The following is an 18,107-nucleotide window of genomic DNA, read 5'->3' as shown; positions in this document are numbered from 1 at the left end:
GTGGTTATATTCTGAAACCATCTGGAACGCTTGTGTGTGGTTTGCAAGTGGGGATCCTTTCCGGGGGGGGGGGGTATTTTTAAACCTTGAATTGCAACTGTTCAGTGTATCTGCATTGATCTGTTTTCTGGAGGTGGTTAAATTTTGCAGTGTCACAACGACGGTCAGTGACATTGAGTTCAGGAGGCTTCTATGTCCCTGAGTGTGATTCGGCTCTATGGGCCTTTTCCCAAAGGATTTATGGCGGGGGGATTGTCACCTTATAAAGAGAGTGTGTGTGTGTGAGAGAGAGAGCGGGGGGGGGGGGTGGGGCAGAGGTTTGAGGTCCTGTGCTCTAGAGATGTGGTGTTCCCGAGATTGATCACCTTATGTGGTAGGAGTAAGCAACCTTTCCCAGTGATTCTATGTATAGTGGAGTCATGTCATATGTTTGAATGAAATCATTTAGGGCGGTTGACTATGGGTACATTTAACAGCTGGTGGAGGGGTGTTTGACTGGATGACGTTGATTTTCTGTCTGTGTGGGGGTGCAGTTGGTATGGTGGGAGACTGCTAGAACACAGTTGATTATGTATCTCAAGGGACCCTTGTGGGTAGTTTGGGAAATTGTCTTGTGAAGGGCAAGGGCTATTTATCATTTGCTGTTCATTATGCACATGGCTGTGCGCTGTAATGTCTGGTGTTACGGTGTCCCAGGAGAGGATGTGTGTACATGTGCGTGTGTGTAAGTTTGTGTGTACCTGTCTAGTGTTTGATCAGGTCTAGTATATGAGTGGGTACCTTGGATGCCTAGGAGGTGGTCGGATGTTTGGCCTAGTGGAGTGAGATGTAGGTGAGGTAAAGGTTGGGTGTGCAACATGCAAAGATAGGATTTGGAAGGGTAAGCAACATATTACGTCAAGCATGGGAAACCGAGACTCATGGTGAGGTGATGGTGGGGTGTAAGGTATGCCAGCGGGTAAGTAAAAAGGCGGGGGCCAGAAGCCTTGGCAAGACTGCATTAATGTGGTATAATGGGAGGATGATGAAAAGATGTATAGAATAGATTCTAGGGTGATGTGGGGGTATGAGGCGAGGAGGGATGGGTGAACGTGAGGAGGGAGGGCAAGAAGGCGTGAAGCAAGGTTTGTGGTACATCCAGGATGAGATGGCAGGGGCTTGAATGAATGTAGGTTGCTCAATGGTTGTGGAAAGGGGGAGGTGTAGTGTCATAGGCTGTTGGGAGAGTGAAATGTAAGGCTAGCTGATGGGTGGTTGAGAATTATGGTTGGTGGTGGGCATATAGGTTACACTGGAGTGGGTGTATGATAGGTGAGGTAAGTGTGATTATCTGTATGATTAGGTAACCCGGTTAAAGGTAGACCCAGGCCTAGCTTTCCTGGTAAGAGTTAACGATGTTGAAAGAGACACTGTTGCTTCAGGAAGGGCTATTCAGGGTATCTATGATGGTTAGAGAAGAGTGAGGATAGGTTAAGGGTGTGAGCACTGTGATCGATAGGTGAAGGGATCCGGGGGCGGGTGGGTGCAGCCTTTGTATTTCTTTGTATTTGTATTTATTTGAAGAACTGGTGTGTCAGTTTAGATCAGAAATGACTTACAGTAACACATATATACAGATGCCAGAGGCACTTCTTGGAAAGTTGCCGGTACAAAAGCATAAAAATCAAAACAAGTGATGTGCCAGATTATGAGAGTGTGAACAAAACAACACATAGACTAGCAACAAAAATATAGGAAACTGGTCATTCACAAAAGCCACTTTAACTTAACTTCTACCTAGGGGACACGTGGACACACATTCAAAATGACATTATTACTCGACACTGGAGGGAACAGTGGGCTAAGTTAGGGAATATGGGGGAGACAGCAGAGGGGGATCCCTCTTTGGCAGGTAAGTGAAGTTTAACCCGTGCTTTGAAGAGCTCCAGCGTCGGGCTAGTTTTGGTAGCGATGGGGAGTATGCTCAAATGGATCGGGCCAGTAAGGAGAAAGAGTGGAAGTGAGAGGAGGCACAGGGGGATGGGAGAGAGATGTTGAGTGCAAAGGAGGAGTGGTGGGGAAAGATGGTGAATGGACAAGAGATACAGCCGGCCAGATACTGTAGAGCAAGACCATTGATAGCTTGGTACACTAGGAGAGGGACTTGAATAGGGTGCAGTCATGCATGGAGAGCCAACCAGCATGTTGACAGTAGGTAGAAGTGAGGGAAGGTCTTGGTAAGCGTGTGGGTAGCACAGCGAAGGGCTTTGTCTAGAGGGAGAAGGGAGTAGATGGGAAAGCCAAAGAATAGTAGTAGGGGTTTACTGCACACAAGGGTGGAGACTACAGTTTTCCTAAAGTGGTGAGTAAGACGTTGACACATTTTTGGAATGTTGAGAAGGTGATTCAGAGCAACAGAGGCATTAAGAGTGATGACTTGTTGCAGTCATAGGTCACTATCAAAGAGAAGGTTACGAGCCTTGGAGGATATCTAGGGCAGGTGAATGAGCAAGTCTGTGTCAAAGTGCAAGGTTGTTGAAAGATTTTTCATCGTTAGCACATAAAGCAACATTATCTCCTCCTCTTCACCCACAAAATGGTCCGGCAGGCAGAGAAAACAGCAGAGCTGGGATAAACCATGCCAACCATTCTCATCAGAAAACAGTGATACACTGGAATATGAAGCAGTGTAGCTGCACCTGCACGCTAAGCACTGGGTGATACAGACAAGTCCCAGTGCCACCATGGCACTGATGGACGGCAGGCCAAAGCTTTCATTGAGCTTCTCTGATGATCCAGGCAACCCAGTGACAAGAAGGATACTGCTGCGTAGCAAAGGCACGGCCAATCTTTGATATGGTAGTTCATTAGTAAAGTACACAGTATGCCTTGAACCCTAGAAAACAGGCCTTTTCCTGGACCACACCTCCAGCTGGTCACCTGCCAGATGGCACTAGTATGTATATGTGTGGCCTAGCACTACTCAACTTGTGAACCTCCCACCTTCTCTAACATCGACATGTCCAGCAGAAGGTTCACAGCCCCACATCTGAACTGCAGGCAACAACTGTGTTGGTTGTGGAGTATTACGAGGAAATATGTAGGAATCTGCAAATATTATGTGAATCACTAAGACTAGACATTGACATTCAAAACTCTAGGAGGCAACCTCCAGTCTGCCCTGGTCTATTAATCCAGTGGCCTTGATGGTATACTCCTAAAACACCCCGCAGAGTTGGATCAGTGACCTGTGGGTCCCAATGTTGGTGCTCTACTTTGTCAATCTAGCTGTCTACCATGGCGTTTGTTGTGCTCCCCGCGGACCCAGGGTCTTCCTCACTAACTGTAGCATATGGGCTGTGGTGGGAATCCTTTACTTGTTGAACGTTTGTGGCACCAGGTAGATGTGTTTTGGCAATCCCTTGGATATTATTGTGCAAGTGCATACAACATGCATGCACACATTTTGTACCTCTGTCTTTCTGTGCTTCGTGGGTCTCATTGCTGTGTGTGTGTGTGTGTCTGTCTTTGTGTCTCTGCGCTACCTTGTGTTTTTACTCTGTATGACCATGACTTTATGTACTTGAATGTTTGTGTCTGCGCACACTGGTATGGAATCACATGCATCATGTGTGTATTTGTGTGTATTGCATGTTATGTTATATAATGAAGCTTTTATATTGTGCCAGTCACCACCGTGCTGGTATCATGTGCCTGTCCCTTGTCTGGGAAAAATGTGTATTATGCCCCCTCTCGAGGTAACCCGACTCTTGTTTGTGGAGACAGAAGAAAGGAAAACAGGCCAAAAAGTGGGGGCAGGGATAAACAGGAATAGGGTAGGGGCACACATAGTTAAGCACAGAGATTGTGATAGAGGGAATTTGATTGCAGAAGTTGGTGGCCACCTGTACAATTGTAGGCAGGGGCTCTGGTGGAAAGCTGATCTAAAAAAAAACCTTGCTGTGTGTACAGTATGTGTAGGGCCTTTTTATTAATCCTATCAGTCTTTCACCTTGGGGTGGGTGATGAGATATTGAAATCTCTGGTGTGCCGACTGAAAAAGATGCACAATATCTGATCATGAACATGAAGTCTCAAAATGTGCCAAGAGGTGTTGCAAACTTTCCAAATGTATGTCTTTGCTGTGTACATTAGATTAGCGCTGGGAGTCCTCCAGAGACGGAGTCATAAAGAACGTTTCCGTGTGTACTACTCACAGCAGTTCTCCCAGACAAATTAAGAGTTCAAACCTCGCTACACTGCACGAGACAGAGGCTGACATAAACACTCTTGAAGAGATTGTTAGTTGTAGATCAGTGGAACTTGCGAGATCAATCTTACCCAGCCCCGACTTGCCCGTCCAACCCTACTCTGCACTCTCTAAAGCACTCAGTTGATCCACTGCTGGGTGCACACAGAATAAACCCAGCCCCCCTTTTTAAACTCATTCATTTCCATCATATCTGTTTGACATGCACAAAAAAGGAATTCCCGGTGTAAGGATATTCACAGTTTCTTTTTATTGTACGTATTTTCAAGCGACACGATACTGCATTATTTGTCTTTTATACTTTCATTCTAAAACTACAATCATACTCTTTTTTTTTTTATTATTATATATACTATATATATATATATATATATAATAGTAAACATTTCAAATCGGAAGCTACCAACCAGCCATAACTAATGATATGCCCATTCAGTTGCACAGCACACCATTTCACCATTTCTTACCAGCCAAGAGTCAATCATCATTTGTAAATGTCTACTGGTGAGTGCAATTTTTGGGTCTTGACATATTTTGTGTGTGCTTTGTTTATAATATAGTTATACCATCTAGACCTGAGGAGCCAAGTTGTCATTCGAGAGCATACATTGCAGACCGGCTGAAATCTGCTTCTCCACTTAACTAAATTGTGTGACCATGGATCATCTACTTTTACTGTACGTTATCTGTCAACCTTGCAATTACAATACACACTTAAAAAAAAAGCCTTAATCATAGTTTAATACACTACGTGTATTGACCCATTTATTATAATAATGTTAGTGACACTTCAAATGCAGATCAAGAAGTTATTTCTCTCTTGCTATTATTCTTGTAATTGACCTCCATGTAATACTCTGCATAATCACAGATTAATATCACTCCTTTCATTTTCTCTATTGTGCCTTGCTGCAATATCAATATTTAGGGAAACTTGGGGGACGTGTTTGTTCTTTGCCATGCAGCACCTTACAATTCCTAGGACATGCCCTACACACAAAACACACACGCAGTTCACAGCAGGCAGCATACCATTTATTCACACTTACCCTTCTATATTAACGGTGTCCTCTCACTTTAGGGCTCGTGCAGCAGCTCCTAGCACCATCCCTACTTTGTTCCTGAGTTGCACCTTCCCACTCGGTTCCCGTGTCAGCAAGCTCCCTCTCCAGCTCAGGCTGAACTTCCTGCTTCCACTTTACTCACTGGCCTCCGCTTTGTTGTCAGCAGTGCATTCTCCTGTGACTTCCTGACACTCCTCCATGTCAATTACAGAACATAACGTTCTAGTCACATGACGAGGAGGGCACGATGCTAGACCTGGGGAGACTTGTATCAAATGCTTTACTTTTGCGTCTAACCTCTGCATGCGTGACCGGCCCAGTGGCCAGCGTGGGGATCAATACTGGGAGCAGTCACCCCCCTTGCATCGCTCAAAGCTCTGATATTACTGGCTGAAATCCAAATAGTTGACAATATTTTATTTTCCTTTGCAAGAAGAAAAGTCTGTGCTTATTCGGTGTTGTGAAGGTGGACATTTAGAGAAGCATCTAGAGTGAAACAAAGGGAACACGTTTACAGCAGGTGTCATCCCAAGAGAAGATGGCGACCGTAATCAAGAATGAAAAAGGAAGGAGAAAAACTAAACATAAAGTCAGCCTTTCTCAGAAACAGATGAAGAGGCTTGACGAGATTTTCAAGCACTTTTCAGATCTAAATTTGGTTGTGTTTAAAAAAGTACAACTTTGGGATTCTTAGTCAGCAGAGAATTAGAACTTGGCAGCACTGACAATCTGCATGCACTCTTAGAACCTCTATGATTTGCTGCTGATGCTATGCTATTGTGTGTGGGGCTGGATCTGGCGCCATGAACAGCAAATCTGTATTTCTCTCTCATTTCATTCCGGGTCCCTTTGAGAGGAGGGTCTCGCAATGCAATGTTTCAGGTGCACTTCATATCCTCACACTCCTAGGTGATAGGTCAACACTGTGCCACTCACCGACTCCACCACTTGCTGCCAATCCTAGACTCTAAGTCTTTTACACTTGGTCTGTTCTAGATTCTCTTGTCTCCACTATTTTTTAGGAGAAATAAGTTAATATCTTCTTATTATGTTTACAATATAATTTTCCTGCACATTGTTTTATTGATCTCATATCTGTTTTATTGTTTGCATTGAAACCTGTGTCCCAATGTACTTGCTGAGTTACCCATAAGCAGAGAATAAATGCCAACATGAGAGGCGAGGGGTCCTTGGAACAGCTCTGGTATTTGGGTTGTCAGATGTTGGTGGATATGGTGGAATGTGTTAGCGACCCATGTTTCGATCTATGTGAAAGGTAGATGAGTATTCTGCGCCAGGACTATAATATTTCGATAGAATAAATCAAACTAATTATCCATAAATATAAGAAACAATTATTGATGTATTTCCACAATTATTCATATTCTGTTTGTATGAACATTGGTGCCAACATTATTCAATTGGAGGCATGTTTCTCCCGTGCCCGGGCTTCCTCCAGGCATAGTAGATTACACACACGTTCTGAGCTTAGTATAATAATGACTTAGTAAGTTCGCCTTGCACACACTTGCATCCACAATCCTTGGTTTGTTTTTTTATATGTCCACACATTACATTGTTCAATCACAATTGTTTAAACATGTTTCTCCCTGTTATCTACACATCTTATCATTGATTCTTCTCAATGAGCCAGTGTCCAAAAATAACTCTGTGTATAAGGTTTCTTCACACTGAACTGCTGACCATAGATTTTAGATAATCTCAAAATTATTCCTTGTTTTATTTAGTATCCGAGAGGAAAATTACTTCCATCCTGTGCATTACGTTTGCATGAATGCGATTGTTGCGTGGCAGTCGCTCTTATATCACGTGATGATACGCAGGTTACATTGATTTGTTCACTGTTCCTTCATACATGACAGGATCCTAAAACCCTTTTGAAATGAGTGAGTCAGAGCCATGAGACATACAGCAGTGGAAGGTGAAATGTACACCTCACATGATATCACAAGCGATGGGAGAAAGTAGAAGCAACACTCTTGCATGGTAGTCTACCCACGTGACATACAGCTATGGACGATGAGATGCACATTCAGGGTTGGACTGGCCCACAGGGCAATAGGCCCATGGCCGAACCAAAAACTCAAAATGATGGCTGATGTGGGGCAGTATTTTTGGTCAAAGTGGGCCAGTTTGATAAGTTACTTCACTATGCAGCTAGTCGTTTTGATCAGTGTTGCTGCATAAATATTCTTTAAAATGCTCAGTTTGCATCATATTTTATCAAAAAACGCCCCCTTGGTTATCATTTAAACGGTGTCACAAAAGGAATGAATTGCGAGCACCAATGAGCCACTTTGTCATTGGTGCCCGAGACAATTTTATTGCTCAGTCGGACCCTGTGCACATCCCATGACATCACAACCGTTGTGAGAAAGTGGAGGCAATACTCTTGCATGGTAGTCTACCCGCATGACATACTGCAGTGCAACATGAGATTCACATCACGTGACATCACAAGCATTGTGAGAAAGTGGAAGCAATACTCCTGCATGGTGGTCTACCCGCATGATGAGCAGCAGTGAAAGATGAGGTACATGTGTATTGTCTCGGACGGATAGCTCAGCGGCAACGTGCACGCCTTGAAAGCAAGACGACACAGAGCAACACAGGTTCGATCCGCGGGTCCGCGCTTAGAAACCTCTAGGTATTAAGCGCGTTATGAATAACCTATCATCATCAAGAGAAAACAGGTTCTGGATTTGTAAGACGACTCAGCCTTCCATCCTTCTGATGAGTAAAAAATGAATATGATTTTTGTTGGAATAGTATTACATATAAGAGTTATAGTTTGAAATCATGTTAGCCAAAGCACAATTCATATAGCGGAATACTGAACTGCACATGGGAACATGGCGGCACGTGATGTACCACACTATGGCGAAGTTTACATCGCATGGTGCAGTGGAATATGGCGTGTAGATCGCAGGTGTGCGATGCCCCCACTTCATGGACATTTCTTGAAACTTTCCGTAATGGAAGATGGCTTGAATCTAACAACCGGTCAAAGATACGAGGGAAGTCGAGCCAAAGTGCATACATATGATTTACTGTAAACATTGCTTTCATGATACCTTCCAAGGCAGCAGGTGATAACACAGAAGAGAGAGTGGGATAAAAATTCATACTGTAGGTGCATTGCTGGTGGATGATTAGCAACTTGCATGTCTCCTGTACACCTGCAGTGGAATGGCTTCTTGTCTACTGCGCGTGCAGCTGGTGTCTTTTACCTGCCATTCTCCACATATAGAGAAATAACCAATGAGGGCTTCCTGTTGCCTCTGGTCATGTTACTGCTTGTGCTGTGTAATAGAATGTGATGAGATCTGTTCTTGACCTGTGGTGCTAGAGGGGCCTGGTAGACAGAACATGGAGGTGTGAAGGGGTTAGTGGGAATGGAGAATACAGATTAGATGTGTGAATTGCTGCTGCCCAGTGGTCAAGAGGAAGAGTGTCCCATAGAGTAGCTGCCTGGTGATCACGAATGCGGCCAAGGAGAAACTGCAGCGTTCCAGTGGCCACGTGCGAGTGTCTAGTAGGAAGGTATTCGATGAATTTGCTGACAAAGACGTGTCCCATAACACAGGGATCGTAACTAAGTGCAGGAGTAGGTGGAGCTGACAATGATGCCTTATGGGAATTCAGGGCGAATATACATGCACTTAAGGGGATGTAAGCTGGTGGTCTGTTTCTTCCCAGAAAGTGGATACAATTCATACAGTGTTGGCACTGTGTGTTTCTGCACTTGGTATTCATGCCAAAGTTGAGTTGCGTTTTGAAGACATTGCAGAGGGTTTATGTATCTGCAAGACCCAATTCTGTGCTATAAGCATCATCCAGTGTGCCCTGCGCCAGGGCAATGGCAGCCGGCGTTTGATGGTGTAAGTCAAGATAAAGAAAGAAGTGTTTCAGAGATCCCCGCTGACAAAGGCCTGTCCTTGCGGCATGATTGATCTGTGGTTCTGGCCACACGTGTGAGTCGATGTGGACATTAAGCGTTTTTACCGCAGGAGACGAAACAGGGCACAGGTCAAATAGTTTTGCTAGAGAGAAGCCACTGGAATGGAGAGTTGGGGAGAAATAAATGTGCTTTTTTTTGGGAGCTTTAGACCTTTACTACTCATCTGGTCCTACATGTTCTGAATGGAAGCTTTTCTGGGGTGGAGAGGATTAGGAGACCACTGCAATAATTAGCCTGGTATCGGCATGGGGAAACCCTGGGGCGAATCAGAAGTGCCAATTGAGGAAGATGCAGAACCCTGTGGGACACCACAATACAGGATAATAGCTCAGGAGAGAAGGATGGCAATGAAACAGTCTTTACACTTGAGATGGTTTTAGGTTAAAGGGTCGAATACAAAAGGTCGAAATGCAATACATTCGAGTCAAAAGGAGCGAAACCAAAAAGACTGAATACCTTTTATTTATTTCTTTATTTTTGGGGGAGACCCCTCCAAAACCCCTGTTTTTTGGCCAAAAACCATGAATTTTACCTATACCAAACCCCCCCCCAAAAAAAAATGTGGTCTTTTTTTCCAGTCCTTTTGACTCGAATGTATTGCATTCGATCCTTTAGTTTTTCGAATGAATGGCTGGACACCCTTGAGATAAAAGATGCGAGCCACTTTGAAGCTCCGCGCCTGTTACCTGTGTGCTATCGTTTGGAATGCTGTGCTTGATGGTCTCAAATGCTTCAAAAAGGTCAGGGAAGATCATGGCCACTGAACGTTCACGTCATATCAACCTGACCCCCAGCTGCGTAAGTTTATTTGTTATGAGGTCAGGACAAACTGTGCATCTACCAGTTCTAAAGCTGTCTGCGAGTTTTGCTGAGTAAATCAATGAGAATGGCTTTACTGCACTCCTCTGCAGGGACTTTGGTTGAAAGCACAGGTTGGAATCGGGACAGTAATTCAACTTGTCAGTCAGGTCAAGGGTGGGCGTCCTCAAAGAGAGTGGTTATGGTGGTGACCAATGGCTGGTCAGGAACAGAACCAATGATCCCCCAATATACTCTGCAAGAACGGTGTCAGGAAGTAGGTCCTTAAAAGAGCACTGCGTGCTGCAGACCTCCAGGAGAGCCGGACCGCCTTCTGGCAGGAATCTAGTGCGTCTTGTGCAGAGGAGCTAAACGTGAGTGACAGTCATTCCAGGTGGGCTAGTTCCTGTGTGCCTGCACCTGCTGCAGACCCAGGAAGATCAGCCTTCTCTGTCTTACATGAATATGGCCCAACAGGCCAGTGACCTCGTTTCTGGAAGGGCTGAGGAGGGGTGGGGTTATCTTTCTTGAATCCTATGGGGGAACAGAACCCATCCAGTCCATGCAAAAGCACCGAGGCTTGCTCACTAGGACGGTGCCCTTAGTGTGCACTGGTGCACTGTATGTCTCCAAACAGACACTTCATGCTTCATGGGCCGAAAGACTGCATTCCTGAAGCCCCTTATAATCCAGTCAGTGATTTTCTGTGTTGCCAGATTTCAGGGTTTCTTTGAAGCGCATGTCGGCAGTGTTGGCAATGAGCCAGGCCATGCTCATATTGACGAGTTAGCCAGCCACCCCTGGCACATGTGCACTTCAATGAGACTTGCCAGTCAGCAGCTTCTCTGGAGGCAGGCAGGTCATATCGGTGTTGACATAAGTATTTTCTTGCCGTTTTGTAGTTGTTTAATAGGCATCCCCAGTTTCAGAAAGTATGTCAGACATAAACCCCATGCTCGCTGTGCCTCGATCTCAACGCCAAATGAGCTGGTAGTGCTCTGGCGCATTTAGTGGGGTTAGTGCCTGATGTTTAGTCAAGGCTGGTAACCTTTGAATCAAGGTTGTGCTGCCTTGCATATCCTTTGCGTCTCCCATACATAGTGACCGTAACGTAGCAGATGCTGCTGGCAGTGCAATAGTACCAGTTGCTGGGAGGCGTGGCTCAAGCAAGCCCAGTGCATTGAGGTCTGTCGGTGCAATAGTGCCAGTAGCTGAGAGGCGTGGCTCAAGCAAGCCCAGTGTAGTGAAGGTCTGTCGGTGCAATAGTACCAGTACCTGAGAGGCGTGGCTCAAGCAAGCCCAGTGCAGTGAAGGTCTGTCAGTGCAATAGTACCAGTACCTGAGAGGCGTGGCTCAAGCAAGCCCAGTGTAGTGAAGGTCTGTCAGTGCAATAGTACCAGTACCTGAGAGGCGTGGCTCAAGCAAGCCCAGTGTAGTGAAGGTCTGTCAGTGCAATAGTACCAGTAGCTGGGAGGCGTGGCTCAAGCAAGCCCAGTGTAGTGAAGGTCTGTCAGTGCAATAGTACCAGTACCTGAGAGGCGTGGCTCAAGCAAGCCCAGTGTAGTGAAGGTCTGTCAGTGCAATAGTACCAGTACCTGAGAGGCGTGGCTCAAGCAAGCCCAGTGTAGTGAAGGTCTGTCGGTGCAATAGTACCAGTACCTGAGAGGCGTGGCTCAAGCAAGCCCAGTGTAGTGAAGGTCTGTCAGTGCAATAGTACCAGTTGCTGGGAGGCGTGGCTCAAGCAAACCCAGTGCATTGAGGTCTGTCGGTGCAATAGTGCCAGTAGCTGAGAGGCGTGGCTCAAGCAAGCCCAGTGTAGTGAAGGTCTGTCGGTGCAATAGTACCAGTACCTGAGAGGCGTGGCTCAAGCAAGCCCAGTGCAGTGAAGGTCTGTCAGTGCAATAGTACCAGTACCTGAGAGGCGTGGCTCAAGCAAGCCCAGTGCAGTGAAGGTCTGTCAGTGCAATAGTACCAGTACCTGAGAGGCGTGGCTCAAGCAAGCCCAGTGTAGTGAAGGTCTGTCAGTGCAATAGTACCAGTAGCTGGGAGGCGTGGCTCAAGCAAGCCCAGTGTAGTGAAGGTCTGTCAGTGCAATAGTACCAGTACCTGAGAGGCGTGGCTCAAGCAAGCCCAGTGTAGTGAAGGTCTGTCAGTGCAATAGTACCAGTACCTGAGAGGCGTGGCTCAAGCAAGCCCAGTGTAGTGAAGGTCTGTCGGTGCAATAGTACCAGTACCTGAGAGGCGTGGCTCAAGCAAGCCCAGTGTAGTGAAGGTCTGTCAGTGCAATAGTACCAGTACCTGAGAGGCGTGGCTCAAGCAAGCCCAGTGTAGTGAAGGTCTGTCAGTGCAATAGTACCAGTACCTGAGAGGCGTGGCTCAAGCAAGCCCAGTGTAGTGAAGGTCTGTCAGTGCAATAGTACCAGTACCTGAGAGGCGTGGCTCAAGCAAGCCCAGTGTAGTGAAGGTCTGTCAGTGCAATAGTACCAGTAGCTGAGAGGCGTGGCTCAAGCAAGCCCAGTGTAGTGAAGGTCTGTCAGTGCAATAGTACCAGTAGCTGAGAGGCGTGGCTCAAGCAAGCCCAGTGCATTGAAGGACTGTCAGTGCAATAGTGCCAGTAGCTGGGAGGCGTGGCTGAAGCAAGTGAGGTAATGTCTGCAGGCGAAGACGGGTCATGTGTGGTAAGTGCTTGGGTTGAGCCTGCATTGCTTGCTGCGGGATGACGGCTCTCTAAAACAGCTATGCAAACATGAACAGGTTGGTTCACTCTAGGTGGCATTGCTAATCACTGTCCTGAAGTAGCATGTCATGTAATGAAAACAAAGGGGCGCTAACCGAAAGGTATACCGAGTACGAAATCTGTAAGCGCATGTTAAATCAACCTGACAGCATGCACGGGTCATGTGAAGGTGGGTAATATCTAAACACATACACTTGGGAAATCTGCAATAGCAAATCTTAACGTGATGTGGACATTCTGGAAATTGTAAAGCCAACGTTCTATCTTTGAAGTACTGGTAAATTATGGTGTTGAAATGTTCTGATTCCGGACACACGGTGGCGCTGCTCACCGCTAAACGCATGGAGCGGCGTGCAGCCCTTTGTCTGGCCGTGGTTGCGGGGAGCCTGTATTCTGATGGGAGCCGCGGGAGGAGGAGGCTGCGGCGCTGCTTTCGGGAGAGGGCTTCAGACCTGGGTGACAGCAGGAGGGCATTTGGGCACCCCTTGGAGCAGAGGACGCTGGCCGGGCCTCCTGCTCCCTGGCATGGGTTTTGCAGCCAAGCACTGGATTCTCCCGGGGATTTTTGTTTTTACCGGTTTGCTACTTTGCTGCAGAGGAGAAGCTGCGGGGCCCGTTCGGTACTCGGTGCTGGAGGAGTCGGGGGTAGGCACTGCCGTGGGGAACATCGCGCACGACCTGGGGGTGAATGTGAGAGATTTGCATGGACGTAAATTTCGGATGAATTACGAAAGTAAAACACAGTATTTCGAGGTCAATATTAGGACCGGGGCTTTACTGACTAAAGAAATAATAGACAGAGAAGCTCTGTGCGGCACGATTCCTTCATGTGTGTTAAATCTGGAGGTTCTGATGGACAATCCTTTGGAATTTCATCGCCTGGAAGTAGAAATCGTGGATATAAATGACAACGCTCCGTTATTTGCCACAAGTGAAACCCGGTTTACAATCACTGAGTTAACGCTGCCTGGCGCCCATTTCCCGCTAGAGGGAGCCTTTGATCCGGACGTTGGTACGAATGCCCTGCACGCGTACCATCTTAGCCCCAGCGAATTCTTTACCCTGGAAGCCGACATCAGCAGCTCTGAGAGCAAATCTCTGATGCTTGTGCTGGCCAAAGCTTTAGACAGGGAGCAGATACGAGAACACCACCTGACAATCACAGCTGCAGACGGGGGAGCTCCAAAGAGATCGGGTACATCTGAAATTATCATCCATGTTCAGGATGTCAATGACAACCCTCCTGTGTTTGATAAAGCAGTGTACAGGTTAAAGGTACCAGAAAACACACCTGCAGACAGTGCCTTTATTAAATTAAATGCTACTGATCTCGATGAAGGTAGCAATGCAGACATTATCTACTCTTTCACCAATCGTGCCCTCTCTGGCATACCACAGTTATTTTCCATTGATACGGAAAGTGGTGAAATACGCGTCAGAGGTCTATTAGATTTTGAAGACTCCACTTTGCATGAACTCCGTGTGCAGGCCAAAGACAAGGGTGCTCCGTCCATGACGGCTCACTGCAAAGTGCTGGTGGAAATTATTGACCTTAACGACAATGCCCCGGAAATTGAAGTGACTTCCATTTCCAGCCCCGTGAGGGAGGACGCGCAGCCTGGACAAGTCGTTGCCCTCTTTAGAGTGACTGATAAGGATTCCGGGGTGAATGGGGAAGTTCACTGCAGAATTTCCAAAGGTCTTCCATTTCGGTTGGAGACAAAATATCAAAATTATTACTCATTGGTTATTGAGGACTCTCTAGACCGTGAGATGTTTTCAGAGTGCAATATCACAGTCTTTGCCACAGATGGCGGGACACCGTCATTATCTACCACAAAAAACATTGTGGTCACCATAGCTGATGTTAATGACAACCCTCCCGCCTTCTCAGAGCTGGCGTATGTGATCAGTATTCCAGAAAATAACATGCCTGGATTTCAAATTCTCCAGGTCACCGCTCTAGACCCGGATATGGGTGATAATGCCCGGGTTAGATATGGCCTATTAGAAAACAGCATTGATGATGTGCCTGTTCTAAGTCTGTTCTCTGTTCACACAGAGACAGGGGTGATTTTTGCCCTTCAACCTTTCGATTTTGAGAAACTCCAGGTGCTGCAGTTTCAGGCAGAAGCAAGGGATTATGGGTCTCCCTCCCTGAGTTGTAAGACCAATGTTACAGTCTTTGTGCAAGATCAAAATGACAACCCGCCCACTATATTCCAAATGGGATCTGGGAATTCTGCCTCAGAAGACACAGTGCTTGTGCCAAGGTCAGCAAGCACAGGTCACATGGTGACCAAAATAAGAGCGATTGATGCGGATTCTGGCCACAATGCGTGGCTCTCATACGAGTTTAAAGAATCGACAATCACAACATCTTTAAGGATTGGCCAGAAATCAGGGGAAATCAGCCTCCGACACCCATTGGGCGAGAGTTACCCAGAAAGACATGAGCTCATCATCGTGGTGAAGGATCATGGGAGCCCTGTTCTTTCAACAACAACAACTCTTACCTTGTTGCTGGTAGAAATTAACTCGGAAGTAAAATCAGATCTCAGGCTCTTGCACAAGAACGACAACTACCTCAGCAACCTGAATTCCCACTTAATTATCTCAATAGCTTTCATCTCAAGTATTTCTATATTCTGCATAATACTTTTCACTGCTTTACATTACATCAGAGGTAGAAATGAGAGCGGAAGAACCGAGAAGGCAGACTTCTGCCCGGATGGTGTAGGAAACTGGTCGTTGGTGCAGTCGCAAGGGCAGCAGTATAACCTGTACCTGACCACGCAGTCCTCGGAATGCAACCTCACCATCCGCAAGTCGAGGCTGATGGATCCGGGCTCAGCCAATGGAGGGGTAGTTGGAGACCTGCTCCAGGGATACAGCAGCGCAGAAGGAAATTCCACCCAGGCGCCCTTTGAGGTAAGAGAAATACACCCAGACGTTTAGAATTCATGGACTAAATGAATAACAATTCTAATCACTTAAGGATTTTAATATGGCATACATGTATGTAAGTTGCACTCATTGCTGACAGTCAAACCCACAAATCCTTGACTTGTGTATAGGTCACAACAATGTTAGGGCTCTTTTTAATTGATGATCGTAAACAGGAATTGGGTGAACATTTTGTGAAAAATATATGCTATCAGTGTTATTTTAATTTGTGCAAACGATCGATGCGGCTGAAGTAAGTCTATTTTGTAATTGTTTAAAAATGTTAAATATGTGATTTAAGTTGACCTATGTCATTCTAATATCAATTATTTCGTAGCAGAAGCTGACTCAAATATGCCATTTTAGTTGGCATGCATGGCACATGCTGACTACAGAACAAATAGCGTTTTACTGGTCACGGAGGGGGGATATTCTTTCAATATCCACACGCCTTTCTTTGGTCCTTTCGGAAGCACTGGACTGATATCATAGTGAACACATTTCAAAATCCACACTTCATCCAGCGGTTTGAATATTGACCTATAACTTAGATTCCTGTTGTAGCAAAGAGGGTGTGAGGAAGAGTTACAATGGCTAGAGTGATTCATTGATTTCTGAATGTTTAAAGTTATGTAGTCAGTGTGCAATTGGTTGATTTTCATTATCTGAGGATGATTGATGTTTCCAAACCGCACATTCATTTTAGATGTTCTTTTTTTAAAATTTCCAGGCCATTTCTTAACAAAGGTTGTTTTCCCGTGTGTGTCTGGTTCAAAGTTCTTTCTACCATATCTTCCGTGTTTTCAAAGTGATTGCGTGCTTGCGCACCACTGATGTTTCCTGTCAATTTCGGACTAAATGTCACTGTGGTGCATCCCTTACATTCTAATGAAATAATCAGTAATCTTACAGTTTTCAGTGTGCACTGCAGATTTCTGCAGATGCAACTCATGCTTCTATACCCGTTGGCTGTACTTTCTTGAGGGTTTCTTAATCAGTTTGTCCATTGCCCCTTTGGTATACCTTTACTAAGCCTCCGAGCAAGCAATGTTTTACACTCATCAGTTAAGCTTGTTCATAGTCCGCAGCTGAAGGAGCCCCCCCTTTTTGGGGCCTATAATCCCTGCCTGCACAGCGGTGGCACATGGCCATTTACCAGTCAATGTCGCCATCAGCTTTTTTATGACTACGACATGACTGGAGGGTGTTTTGTCGACAGGTTCATCAATCCCTTGTATTTCCTAGGGATTCGAAGAATCGCTTGAATAATAGAGCAGTGGGTGATCTTAAGGTTACCAGCCACACGGCCCACACCAATGAATACATTCTTATGTTCTAGTTGTTTAGAAAGATTATCTATCGCCTTTAAGATGACATTTAGGACATGCTCAATGATTTGGCAGCTCGCGCGATATGGTCACTGCAAACAAGGTTTCATCATTTCTAATTGAATCAGTCATAAGAATCACTTCTGTTCCCCTAAATGGGGCCTCCACCCTTTAAGCCCTTATAATAGCTGTTAATATTGCCCCAATAAATAGCAATTTATTTACCCCAGATCGCGGAAATCTAAACCAGCACTGCTGTGGAATGCACACCTGCAAAGTGCAGACTTGGCCTTTTTGAGAGATGACACTTAACACCTGAGCTGCCTACCTGAGCATCACAAATGTGGGGTCTCGTCGCATTTGCTAAACTTTTGAACCCTCAATATGTTAAGAACTGCAAATCCACAGTGCTGTTGTGAAATGTGACTACCTCACTCATTCTGTGTACATTGAAATAAGTCTGTCAACACACCAGTTAATTCAAACCTCATATTGAAGACTCCCTCAAAGCAATTAAGATGGCATCAGACAAAAAGTTAACACAGGGAATCATAGTAAAGGTTGTGGTAGTTTGGATTGTCTGGTGACACACCTGACAGCAGCAACGTGATGATTTGTATTCTACCACCGGGTGTTCAATATCAGGGCCTACATTCTCATTGGAATGGAGATCTTTCTGTAAACAGACGTGAAGACGTGCCATCCCCCACTCCCCACTAATGGAAGACTTGCCATCCCCCACTCCCCACTAATGGAAGACTTGCCATCCCCCGCACCCCCATTAATGGAAGACTTTCCATCTCCCGCTCTGCCAGTAATGGAAGACTTGCCACCCCACTCTTCCCACTAATGGAAGATGTGCCATCCCCCGCTACCCCAATAATGGAAGATTTGCCATCCCCTGCTCCCCACTAATGAAAGACTTGCCATCCCCCACTCCCGACTAACGGAAGACTTGTCATCCCCCACTCCCCACTAATGCAAGACTTGCCATCCCCCGCTC

General features: G+C 45.9%; 1 protein-coding gene across 5 annotated transcripts in view; it reads left to right on the top strand.

Moving 5' to 3' along the window:
* LOC138582670 (protocadherin alpha-C2-like) overlaps positions 1 to 18,107 on the top strand; it is a 935,357-nt gene that overhangs the window by 279,960 nt on the left and 637,290 nt on the right. Inside the window, exon 1 of one of the 5 annotated variants that reach the window (XM_069654193.1) lies at positions 13,220 to 15,761. The exons of the other annotated variants lie outside the window; for them this stretch is intronic. Within the exon in view, the coding sequence (XP_069510294.1) occupies positions 13,227 to 15,761 (2,535 nt within the window). The 5' untranslated portion in view covers positions 13,220 to 13,226. Of the gene's footprint in view, positions 1 to 13,219; positions 15,762 to 18,107 lie in introns of those variants that run through there. 5 annotated transcript variants of the gene reach the window in all.

The sequence above is a fragment of the Ambystoma mexicanum genome, chromosome 3q (assembly GCF_040938575.1).
Source record: "Ambystoma mexicanum isolate Mex_15411 chromosome 3q, UKY_AmexF1_1, whole genome shotgun sequence".
NCBI classification, from domain to species: Eukaryota; Metazoa; Chordata; class Amphibia; order Caudata; family Ambystomatidae; genus Ambystoma; species Ambystoma mexicanum.
The sequence above is the reverse complement of the archived record's forward strand: the minus strand, read 5'-3'. Positions and strand labels throughout refer to the sequence as shown.